This window comes from Ranitomeya variabilis, chromosome 4, assembly GCF_051348905.1.
Source record: "Ranitomeya variabilis isolate aRanVar5 chromosome 4, aRanVar5.hap1, whole genome shotgun sequence".
Lineage (NCBI taxonomy): Eukaryota > Metazoa > Chordata > Amphibia > Anura > Dendrobatidae > Ranitomeya > Ranitomeya variabilis.
The window spans coordinates 416,740,105-416,752,880 of NC_135235.1; the positions used below are offsets into that span (position 1 = coordinate 416,740,105).

General features: G+C 42.1%; 1 protein-coding gene across 1 annotated transcript in view; it reads right to left on the bottom strand.

Annotated features, from left to right (window-relative positions):
• The window catches only part of GCGR (glucagon receptor), a 172,020-nt gene that overhangs the window by 57,557 nt on the left and 101,687 nt on the right, over positions 1-12,776 (bottom strand). The window contains exons 3-7 of the mRNA XM_077251326.1: positions 10,718-10,814; positions 8,069-8,176; positions 7,875-7,996; positions 6,216-6,322; positions 97-250 (exon numbers count right to left, since the gene is read on the bottom strand). Coding sequence (XP_077107441.1) covers positions 97-250; positions 6,216-6,322; positions 7,875-7,996; positions 8,069-8,176; positions 10,718-10,814 — 588 coding nt within the window. The remainder of the gene's footprint in view (positions 1-96; positions 251-6,215; positions 6,323-7,874; positions 7,997-8,068; positions 8,177-10,717; positions 10,815-12,776) is intronic.

Below are 12,776 nucleotides of genomic sequence, written 5' to 3' on the forward strand. Positions count from 1 at the left end.
CCTAATAAAATCAATTGAGGTTAACAACAGAGGCTCTTTTTTTATTTCTCAATATGTGTTTACAGAATGACTTCATGCAAGCATATAACCTCTCACCTCACTACTAAGCCAGACATGTAGGTACTCCTCCTCAATCTTCTCGCTGTAGCGAGTTTTCAGCATGGCGTCAATCACTAGCACAGACACTCCCTTCAGAATGAATGAGATGAACAGGTTGATGTGAATGTAATTCCTCATACAATGGAGTTTACTGCAAGAAAGGAAATGTGATATCAGACATAAGAACTGTGGAATCATTCAATGGTAAGATTACTGGTCAACAATCAATCCATAGCTGTCTCCGGCACTGGTCTTAGCTGTTATAGTAGTAGTTGAATATTTATGGGAAGATTCCACCAATGTATTTTTTGCTTATTACCAAGAACATTATTGATAGATCAAACAAAGATTGATAACATCTGATAAAATATCAGTTATTATTACTATTATTATTTATTTATATAGCACCATTCATTCCATGGTGCTGTACATGAGAAGGGGTTACATACAAATTACAGATATCACTTTCAGTAAACAAACTAACAATCACAGACTTATACAGAGGGGAGAGGACCCTGCCCTTGCGGGCTTACATTCTACAGGATGGTGGGGAAGGAGACAGTAGGTTGGGGGGTTTCAGCAGCTCCGGTGTTGGTGAGGCGGTAGCTCCGGTAGTGGTGAGGAGGCAGTGGGGTCAGTGCAGGCTGTAGGCTTTCCTGAAGAGGTGGGTTTTCAGGTTCCATCTGAAGGATCCGAATGTGGTTGATAGTCGAATGTGTTGGGGCAAAGAATTCCAGAGGATGGGGGAAATTCGAGAGAAGTCCTGGAGGCGGTTGGGTGAGGAGCGAATAAGTGTGGAGGAGAGAAGGAGGTCTTGGGAGGACCGGAGTTTAAGTGAGGGAAGATATCGGAAGATTAGTTCAGAGACGTATGAAGGAGACAGGTTATAGATGGCCTTGTAGGTCAGTATTAGTAATTTGTACTGGATATGCTGAGGGAATGGGAGCCAGTGAAGTAAATTGCAGAAGGGAGAAGCGGAAGAGTAGCGAGGAGAGAGATGAATTAGTCGGGCAGCAGAGTTAAGGATGACTGGAGAGGTGCGAGAGTGTTAGCAGGGAGGCCACAGAAAAGGATGTTGCAGTAGTCAATGCGGCAGATGATGAGGGCATGCACAAACATTTTAGTACATTGAGGGTTGAGGAAAGGATGGATTCTGGAGATATTTTTGAGCTGGAGGCGACAGGAGGTGGAAAGAGCTTGGATGTGTGGTTTGAAGGACAGGGCAGAGTCAAGGGTTACTCCGAGATAGCAGACTTCCGGTATGGGGAAAACGTGATGTCTTTAATTGCGATAGATAGCTCAAGTAAGGAAGATCTGTGAGATGGAGGAAAGATGATGAGTTCAGATTTGTCCACATTGAGTTTGAGGAAGCGAGAGGAGAAGAAGGAGGATATGACTGATAGACACTCCGGGATTCTGGACAGCAGAGAGGTGACGTCTGGGCCAGGGAGGTAGGTCTGAGTGTCATCAGCATAAAGGTGGTACTGGAATCCATGGGACTTTATGAGTTGCCCCAGGCCATGTGTATAGATTACGGTAGGGGTCCTAGAACAGAGCCTTGGGGACTCCAACAGAGAGAGGGTGGGATGAGGAGGTAGTGTGGGAGTGGGAGATGCTGAATATGTGGTTGGAAAGGTACGAGGAGATCCAGGATAGGGCGAGGTCTTTGATGCCAAAGGAGGAGAGGATCTGTAGTAGGAAGCAGTGGTCAACTGTGCCGAAAGCAGAGGACAGGTCTAGGAGGAGGAGGAGTATAGAGTATTGTCTGTTAGCTTTGGCTGTAAGTAGGTCGTTAGTAATTTTGGTCAGGGCTGTCTCAGTGGAGTGATGGGGGCGGAAACCAGATTGTAGATTGGCAAAGAGCAAGTTAGAAAAGAGGTGGGAGAAAAGTTCAGCGTGGACGTGCTGCTCCAAGAGGTTGGAAGCGAATGGGAGCAGCGATATTGGGCGATAGCTGGACATAGCGGTTGGGTCGAAGGTTGGCTTTTTAAGGATAGGTGTGATTGTGGCATGTTTAAAAGCAGAAGGGAAGGTACCAGAAGTTAGCGATAGGTTGAAGAGGTGGGTTGGGGATGGGATAAGAGTGGTATTGAGGTTGGGGAAGAGGAGGGATGGGATGGGGTCGAGTGCACAGGTGGTGAGGTGCGATTTGGAGAGGAGACAATTAAGCTCCCCTTCAGTGATGTTGGATCGGGAGGTTATGGGGTTTGGGCATTGGTCTGATATACAAAGAGGTTGTGGTGGTTGAACAATGAAGACTTATTTTTTAAGAACTTATTTTTAAAGTAAGTGTGTAGCAAAGTCCTCAGCAGAGATGAGGGAGGTTGGAGGGGACAGTGGTGGGCGGAGGAGGGAGTTAAAAGTTTTGAATAGCTGATTGGGGTTTTAGGATAGGGAAGATACAAGGGTTGTGAAGCAGGCCTGTTTAGCAGAGGTGAGGGCATATTTGAAAGCGAGTGTTGCCTGTTTGAATTCTGTGAACTCGTCTTGCGAATTTGTTTTCTTCCAACGCTGCTCTGCAACCCTGGACACTTGACGGAGCTTTTTAGTGGTGTTATTGTGCCAGGGTTGTCTGTTGATGCATCGCACTCTGCCATGAACGAGAGGGGCGACCACGTCAATAGCTGATGCGAGAGTGGCATTGTAGAAAACAGAGGCACCATCTGCGTCGTGGAGTGAGGATATGGATGCCAGTGGTAGAGTCAGAGAGTGTGTGGGTTTCTAGGTGTGCAAGGTTTCTGCGGGGGTGAGCACGTTGCTGACATGGGTGACAAGTGAGGAGGACAGGAATGAAAAAGTGAGTAGATGGTGGTTGGATAGAGGGAGAGGGGAGGTGGTGAAGTTAGATAGAGAGCAGAGACGGGTGAAGACCAGGTCTAATGTATTTCCATCTGTGTGGATGGCTGTGGAGGACCACTGAGTAAGTCCAAAGGATGAAGTAAGGGACAGGAGTTTGCAGGCTGTTGACTGAAGGGTATCAGTGGGGATTTTGAAGTCACCCATGATGATAGTGGGAATGTCAGTGGAAAGAAACTGAAGAAGCCAGGTGGAGAATTGATTAATAAAGGTAGTGGCCGGGCCCGGAGGTCGGTATATGACGGCCACTTGGAGGTTGGAGGGAGAGTAGATGTGGACAGAATGGACTTCAAAAGAGGGGAGGATAAGGGAGGGTAGAGGTGGGATTGGGTTAAAGGTGCAGTTAGAAGAAAGAAGAAGACCCACTCCTCCATCGTGTCTGTTGCCGGGGTGAGGAGTGTGGGTGAAATGGAGGCTACCATAACAGAGCGCAGCAGGGGAGACGGTGTCGAAGGGTGTCAGTCATGTTTCTGTGAGGCCGAGGAAGGCAAGATTGCAAGAGAGAAAAAGGTCATGAATCACATGAAGCTTATTGCAGATTGAGCGGGCATTCCAGAGTGCTCCAGAGAGAGGGAGCAGAGGGGTGGGCGTCAAGGTCACGGGTCTTACGTTGGAAGGATTGTGGTAGTTCATATTAGATAGGGAGCGGTAAGAGGGGGTAGCAATGGGAGGTATGAGCTTATGTATGAATACCTTTGTATGGCTGTATCAGCCATGTAAATCTCTTTTTTATGGAGCATTTGTATCATATCACTTATTGTTCCTTTGCCATAGCTTTTTTTTTCAAATCTATTTGGCCATTTTAGGCCTCTTTCACACTAGCGTCATGCACTGCTCTTCGCTATGCGTCGTTTTGCAGAAAAAACGCATCCTGCAAAATTGCTTGCAGGATGCGTTTTTTCTCCATAGACTTTTATTAGTGACGCAGTGCGACGCATTGCCACACGTCGCAAACATTGTGCGACGGTTGCGTCGTGTTGCGTCGGACCATCGTCACCAAAAAACATTGCATGTAACGTTTTTTGGTGCGTCATCTGCAGCATTTCCACCCCCGCCTCCCCGCATCTCACAATGGGGCAGCAGATGCGTTGAAAAACAGCATCCGCTGCCCCCGTTGTGAGGCGCTTGCACAGTATGCGTCGGTGCGCTGCAACATCGCATTGTGACGTGCAGTGCCCGACGCTAATGTGAAAGTAGCCTTAGCAGGGTTTAGGCAGGTACTGTATACACAGTGGGGAAAATAAGAATTTGATACACTGCAGATTTTGGAGGTTTTCCCACCTAGAAAGAATGTAGAGGTCTGTACTTTTTATCATAGGAACACTTCAACTGTGAGAGACAGAATGTGAAAAAATCACATTGTATGATATTTAAATAATTAAAATGCATTTTATTACATGAAATATGTATTTGATTACCCACCAACCAGCAAGAATTCTGGCTCTCACAGACATGTAAGTTTTTCTTTAACAAGCCCTCATACTCTGCACTCATTACCTGTATTAATTGCACCTGTTTGAACTTGTTAACTGTATAAAAAAATGCCTGAGCACACACTCAATCAATCATACTCCAAAGAGCTGTCTAAGGACACCGAGCACAAAATTGTAGACCTGCACAAGGCTGCGATGGGCTACAGGACAGTAGACAAGCAGCTTGGTGAGAAGGCAACAACTGTTGGGACAAGTATTAGAAAATGGAAGAAACACAAGATGACTGTCAATCTTTCTCGGCCTTTCTCGGCCTTGGGATCCATGCAAGATTTAGCCTCACAGGGTAAGGATAGTTCGAATAAAGGTCAGAAATCAACCCAGAACTACATGGGATGACCTGGTCATTGAATTGAAGAGAGCTTGGACCACAGTCTCAAACATTGCCTGCAGTAACACACTAGGCTGTCATGGATTAATATCCTGCAGAGCATGCAAGGTCACTCTGCTCACGCCAGCACATGTCCAGGTCCATTTGAAGTTCACCAATGACTATTTGGATGATCCAGAGGAGGCATGGGAGAAGGTCATGTGGTTAGATGAGACCACAATATAACTTTTTTATATCAATTCCACTCACTGTGTTTGCAGGAAGAAAAAGAATGAGTACAACCCCTAATAACACTATCCAAACCATGAAACATGGTACTTTGGGGGTGCTTATCTACAAAGGGGACAGGACGACTGCACTGTATTGAAAGAAGTATGGATGGGGTCATGTGTCGCAAGATTTTGGCCAACAACCTCCTTCTCCCAGTAAAAGGACTGAAAATGGATCGTGACTGGGTCTTCCAGCATGACAGTGACCCGAAACACACAGCCAGAGCAACTAAGGGTCTCTCCATAAGAAGAATTTCAAGGTCATTGTGTGGCTTAACTACTGTAGTCTCCAGTATTGAACCCAATAGAAAACTTTTGGAGGAAGCTGAAACTCAATGTTGCCCAGCGACAGCCCCGAAGCCTGAAAGATCTGTAGAAGATCTGTATGGAGGACTGGGCTAAAATCCCTGAAGCAATGCGTCCAAAATTGGCCAAGAACTACAGGAAACGTCTGACCTCTGTAACTGCAAACAAAGGCTTCTGTACCAAATATTAAGTTCTGTTTTTCTATTGTATCAAATAGTTATTTCATGCAATAAAATGCAAATTAACTATGTAAAAATCATACAATGTGATTTTCTGTTTTTATTTTTAGATTCTGCCTTTCACAGTTGAGGTGTACCCAAGATAAAAATTAAAGATCTTTCCATTCTTTGTAGGTGGCAAAACTTGCAAAATCGGCAGTGTATCAAATACTTATTTTTACCCATTGTATATTAGATACCTGTTGGCAGCTCTAACAAGGTAGTGTCTATGGTTGGGTAAAAACAATAAACTGCTTGCAGATCCCACTCAAACTGATTGGATTTACCAATAAATATCTCATGTCTATGGTCACTGGCCTCCTTTAAATTGCTCATGCACATGCACAAGTTCTGGCTATTAATCCTATTAATCAGATTAATGCAATATGCATGTTATTTCAATAGTGCTGACATCTATCCTGTCAGATGCTTGTTTCCACTGAGAGATGTTAAAGGACCATTGGCCAGTCCATAAACTCAACTGTCAAAATTGGCAAAAATCCACCTAAATTAACCAGGTTTTAAGGCCATATTTAGGGAAAACCCCACAGATGACAGGAGATTGGGGATAGAATTGGTTTTGTAGATAATTTTCAAACAAATAGGCTAGGAGCGGGCAATAGTTTCCATCTTAACATCAACGTACCTGAATCCCACAAGAATAGCAAGTGCCAGTATGAGTGACCCCACCGACATAGAATACCCTACAGTGTACATGATCTTAAAGCTTTCATAGGTCTTGGCAAATTTTTCCTGTAAATTAAGAATAACAAATCTATTATCGATAACAAAAAGCACCCTTTCCTAAAAAATGAAAGAAAGAAAATCACCATGTACATTTTCCATCATCATGGAGCTTCAGCATCAACCATCAGTGTTTACTGAATCACTCTGACATAGCTCAGATCACATTACCTATTAAAGTAATTTTCCATTATACAACCTAAGTTACTGACATCAATCACCCAATAACATAATCCGACAGAAATAGACATCCTCCGTATTAGCTTGTATTATTGCAGTTGTATTTGCAGTGTTTAAACTTCATATGTGGACTGTCAATACATTATCCATTCCCCTATCATTAAAAGTAACCTGGAGTTCTGCGTATGTTATATCACCAACTAATCATAAAAGATACATTACTTTTGTGATATACATTACTTTATACCGTAGTTGGAATTTAGGGTCATTTGTCTATTTGACCACTCATTGAGGTTAAAAACCCATGCACGTAATGTTCTGTTGTCTGCTTTTGATGATCAGTGAAGCTGATCCATTGTGTTTGGTTAGACAGAGGGCAGCACGGTGGCTCAGTGGTTAGCACTGTTGCTTTGCAGCGCTGAGGTCATGGGTTTAAATACCACCAAGGACAACATCTACAAGGAGTTTGTATGTTCTCCCCGTGTTTGCGTGGGTTTCCTCAGGGTTCTCCAGTTTCCTCCCACACTCCAAAGACAAACTGATAGGGAATCTAGATTGTGAGCCCCAATGGGGACAGTGCCGATAATGTCTGTAAAGTGCTGTGGAAATAATGGTGCTATATAAGTGAGTAATATAAATAAAATAAATATAGAAGAAGTAGAAGTCTGCATGTATATATTAATTAAGTAATTATTTATTTAAAAATAAAATTATGGAAATATATATAAAGATGCATCAGTCTTTCACCTAACTAGTATCTGTATGTTCTGATAAATGTAGATTGGGTGGTAAGCCTGCCTAAAAAAAAATAAATTGTGCACTAAAGGTATACTTGAGGCACTGTGAATGATGGTAGTAAGTTGAGCAGCGCATTACATTGAATTGGTGCAACATGAGAAAAGTCTTGAAGACAGCGAAACAGTGGGAGGTTTTGAATATTGAGATTGTTAGAATTCTGGACCCCTAATCAGTACTGTCTTGTTACCTTCTTAAAGAAACATTCTGCATGCCAATGAAACATCAGTAGAACCACAATTCTGGTTCCAAAATGATTTGCTAGCTTATGTCTACATTTTCTTACATAACAAAGTCGGTTACAACAACTTAAACAGCTTAGATTTTTGGCAAGCTCAGGACCCAACCTAAAGTCAATGAGTGAAAATGGGTGGGGGAATGTCATGGCAAAAAGCCCACCACATATTCAAATAACTACCAGCTAGAGGAACAATGAGTCTCATGGAGTCAATTCCTTATTAGAAATGAGAGATGCAAATAGTGTAACACCACCTCACAAGTGACGGGAACTCCAATCGACAATAGTGGTTCTGTAGAACATATAAAACATCAGCAATCGATGTAATTTATACCTATATAATTTTACCTGGTCCTCCACATCTGCTTGGTCAAGTTGACATTCCCGGGCATCGCGTAAAAGATGGCCATGCACCGTGGCTGCCCATTGCCCATCTGGTCCGCAGTGTTTGTACACTGAGCCATGCTGCACTGAGAGGGGACAATATTGTTACTGCAGGACTCATTTATTGCTAATAATAACACTTACTGAAGATGTCTTACCTTTCTTGTACCAAGGCAGGAACCAGGGACATGAGACATTGACAGTGGTATTAGGTTGAGTATCTGGCCAGCAGGAGAACTTATCAAATGTCCTGTTGCAGACCAATCCTAACGAATTACATTAAAAAAAATCAATTTTTGTGAAGATTTCAAGAAAAAACAACTTAGAGTTGAATTTGATGGGGGAACCTTGATGTAAAGACAACAAATTATCCTTTCATTTGTTATAATGATGTTTGACCATAATCTTATTCTTGCGGGGCTATTATTTTCTTAGCCAAGGAAGGAGAATCTCGATTGACCACTTTGTTGCATTTATGTGACGTCAGTCCTAGACTCTTCTGAACAAGTTTCCAAACGTCTACCTATAGAGGTGGAAATTGAGTGGGAGGACTGATTTTATTCCTGGAAGGGTAGGTTTACATGAGCTATAAAAAAAAAGTTCAGCTTTATCCAGAAAAAAATGGACAATTTTTTTTCTCACTTGTCATTTGTGTGCAATCCATTTTTTTAATTTAATAATTTCATAAGATCATGTATAGTTTCTTATGTTACAGTATTGCCTCAGATTCCATACTGTGGCTCTATATGGTATCCAATTTTTTGTGCACCTATAGACTTGAATGGATGAGTGTTATCCAACCTATGGAAGAATCTAGTGCACGATATAATCCTTTTACACATTGAGAAAAAATTACTCATCTACACTGGCACACTGAGTAACATTGGTCTGTTCTGCTCATGGACAGCACTTGGACTGAAAATACAGTCGTGTGAACAAGCCTTTACAATAAAACTTGCAGATACAGCTACACAACCAAGAAAGGCCAATTTGGTTAGACATCTTGGACTAGTCAAGAATAACATGAAGATTAATTTTTACACTGTGTTCGAAATTATTATGCAAATTGGATTTAAGTGTCATAAAGATTTAAACGTTTTGTTTTTCAAATAAACTCGTGGATGATATTGTGTCTCAGGGCTCAATGGACCACTGAAATCAATATTAAACACATATGATAATTAGTTTTCCACATGATTCTAATTAAAGGAAAACTACTTAAAAAATATGTTCCACATTATTAAGCAGGCCACAGGTTTCAAGCAATATGGGAAATAAAAAGGATCTCTCTGCTGCTGAAAATAGTGCAATGCCTTGGACAAGGTATGAAAACATTAGATATTTCACGAAAACTTAAGAGTGATCATCATACTGTGAAGAGATTTGTGACTGAAACAGAGCACAGACAGACTTCATGCAGATAAAGGCATAATGAGGAAGGTTTCTGCCAGACAACTTCATTGGATTAAGACAGCAGCTGCCAAAATACCATTACAAAGCAGCAAACAGATATTTGAAGCTGCTGGTGCATCAGGAATCCCTCGAACCTCAAGGTGTAAGATCCTTCAAAGGCTGGCTGTTGTGCATAAACCTACTATTTGGCCACCCCTAAACAGTGTTCACAAGCAGAAGCGGTTGCAGTGGGCCCAGACATACATGAAGACTAATTTTCAAACAGTCTTGTTTACTGATGAGTGTCGAGCAACCCTGGATGTTCCAGATCGATGGAGTAGTGGATGGTTGGTGGATGGCCAGCATGTCCCAACAAGGCTGCGATGTCAGCAATGAGGTGGAGAAGTCATGTTTTGGGCCGGAATCATGGGGAAACAGCTGGTTGGGCCCTTTAAGGTCCCTGAAGGTGTGAAAATGACCTCTGCAAAGTATATAGAGTTTCTGACTGACAACATTCTTCCATGGTATAAAAAGCAGAAACGTGCCTTCAGGAGCAAAATCATCTTCATGCATGACAATGCACCATCTCATGCTGCAAAGAATACCTCTGAGTCATTGGCTGCTATGGGCATAAAAGGAGATAAACTCATGGTGTGGCCACCATCTTCCCCTCACCTCAACTCTGTAGAGAATCTGGAGTATCATCAAGCTAAAGATCTATGAGGGTGGGAGGCAGTTCACATCAAAACAGCAGCTCTGGGAGGCTATTCTGACTTCATGCAAAGAAATACAAGCAGAAACTCTCCAAAAACCCACAAGTTCAATGGATGCAAAGAATTGTGAAGGTGATATCCAAGAAGGGGTCCTATGTTAACATGTAACTTGGCCTGTTTGGTTGTTTTGGAGTTACATGTAAATAGCTTTTTTGTTCAGTGAATGTGACCTCCTAATGCTGCAAATTCCACAAAATGAGCATTTTCAGTTCTTTATAACATATCAAATGTTTAGAAATTCTACTGTGCCTAATAATTTGGAACAGTACATTTTGAGTTTTTATTCATTTTGGAGATTATACTGTTATCATTGGGAGGTTTATTCAATAACATTCGATGTATACTCTAACGGTGATTACTTTTATTAGACTGACTGTCATTTGCACCGACCATTTAGGAAAATCAGAGAAAAATGTCATTTGCATAATAATTTGGAACATGGTGTAGTTTATGTTGTCATCTAATAATAATAATTTTATTTATATAGCGCCAACATATTCCGCCGCGCTTTACAAATTATAGAGGGGACTTGTACAGACAATAGACATTACAGCATAACAGAAATCATCTGTTACTGATTGAATATATAGTTATGAGCCTACATTTGGAAAGCATATATGATAAAGACATCATGGAGTTCACCTGTTGGAGGGGGCTCCATGGACATATTCTGCTGGCACTCAGTTTCATACTTCCTCCAGCTGTCATACAGGTAATCCATTACCTGAGCTGAGACGGCCTGTGAAGAAAACAGACATGGAAGCCAATTCACAGACATACAGAAAAGTGATGTTATGCAGAAGCTAACGCAGCATCCATAAGTGCTTCCTAAATGGCAGTAACTTGATGCACGGCCTACTTCATGCACATAGCGCACATAGCTTCCAATGATTCAGACAAGCGCTCTGTTACAACGTCACAAAGTCATATGGAATAATAATATATTGTACGTATAAAAATACAAAAAACGCACCAGCGCTAACCTGAAAAGAGAAAAGAGAAAACCCTCAGCAGCTGGAATCGGGACAGGTAGGTGCAGGGAACACTGTCGTGTGGATAATACAAGCTGAAAAAAGATTCAAAACCGCCCTTTGAGGGAATTTGAAGAAACCAGTGTGTGCAAATTGTAACAATAATACTAGTTAAAAATTGTGTATCACGATACCTGAAAACAGAGGAGAGGGGCACACCTGAACTACTGAGGGGCCCACGTAGATTGGATGAGTCTATTAAGTGTGTATCGGTGAATGAGATACACGTGACCATAGGACGGGTAGTGTGCCTCTGAAAGTTCCACTGTACCTCACCGTGCTGAAAACTAGTCCCCTACGGGCCGCTGTATTATATAGCTGATGGTAATACTAAAGTTACTGTGTGTCTGACAAGTGCATAAGCGTAGGACTCACCAGATAGGCAGTGCACTGATCGCCGAGAGCCGGAGAGTCTGCAGCGGCAGGAGGGAGATGGGCGTAGGCGGAACACAGGTGAGAAGGTGCTGCGCAGAGCCAGAGAGACCCCGGCCGGTGGCGTCTCTGGATGCGTGCGGAAATAAAAAGGGAAAAGATGGCCGACAGGACTGTCTGGTGTGTGACATCACAAACTGAGCTACGGAGCAATACTGGGGCCAAAAAGTGTACCAACGCGTTTCAAAGGAACAGCGTCCTTCTTCATCAGGGTTGCCGGTCCCTGTTGCTCCCAGCTAATAAAGCCAGAGCCCTGTCAATCACCATCGGACAAGTCCGCCCATCACCTCGTTGTATAAAAAATGGTATAGGAAATTACCTGCTGTGAATGAGCACAGGAACAATTGTATATGTGCCAAAGAATGAAGCGCGAGTAAGGGCAAGAGTATATAAGCCCGTAGGGTATAACTTGGATAACGGAGAATGACATATAGTGAGAATGGATTTAATTGCACTACCATTTGTAGATACAGATGGAATAACCAAGAAATAAGTTAAAATGCCTACATGCATGTACATCTGATAAAATCAAACTTTAATGAAGAACACAATAAAAAATTCCAAAAATAAAAAGTGGGACTGAAAGTTAAATGCTATAAACACAAGAAAAGGAGCCAGCTAGAGGTGTATAGGGGGAATAACACAAAAAATGCATAATTGTATGCTAATAAATATATTTTAAAATTCTATATAAAATCCACATGCACGTGGAAAAAGTGCTGCCTAGGCGGTGACCAAAAATAATAAAAAATAAATATTAATATAGAAACCTTTGTATAGAAATCACTTGATAAAACTAATATAACCCCTATATGTGTTTGCCCCAAAGAAATAGAGGGGGATACAAGGGGAATGGCCTAGAATGTATACCTTAAAACGTGTATAAATCTAACCCGTGATTTAGGCCTTTAGGTGCAAGGCAATCTAATGAGAAAATCAAATTGGACTCTATCCTAGACATAACTTGTATAAGATTGCCACCCCGTATATTCTGATGTATTCTGTGAATCCCACAAAAACGAACCCCCTTAGTTGATTTACTATGTTTTTCACTGAAGTGCCGTGAAAGGGGGTGGCCTGCAAAACCTTTCTGGATATTAGTCAGATGTTCCTTCAACCGTACCATAAGAGGTCTCTTAGTGCGACCTACGTAAAGTTTTTTGCACGGGCATTCAATGAGATGTATAACCTTGGTGGTAAAACATGTGATTTTGTCTTTAATGGTGAATGTGGTCACC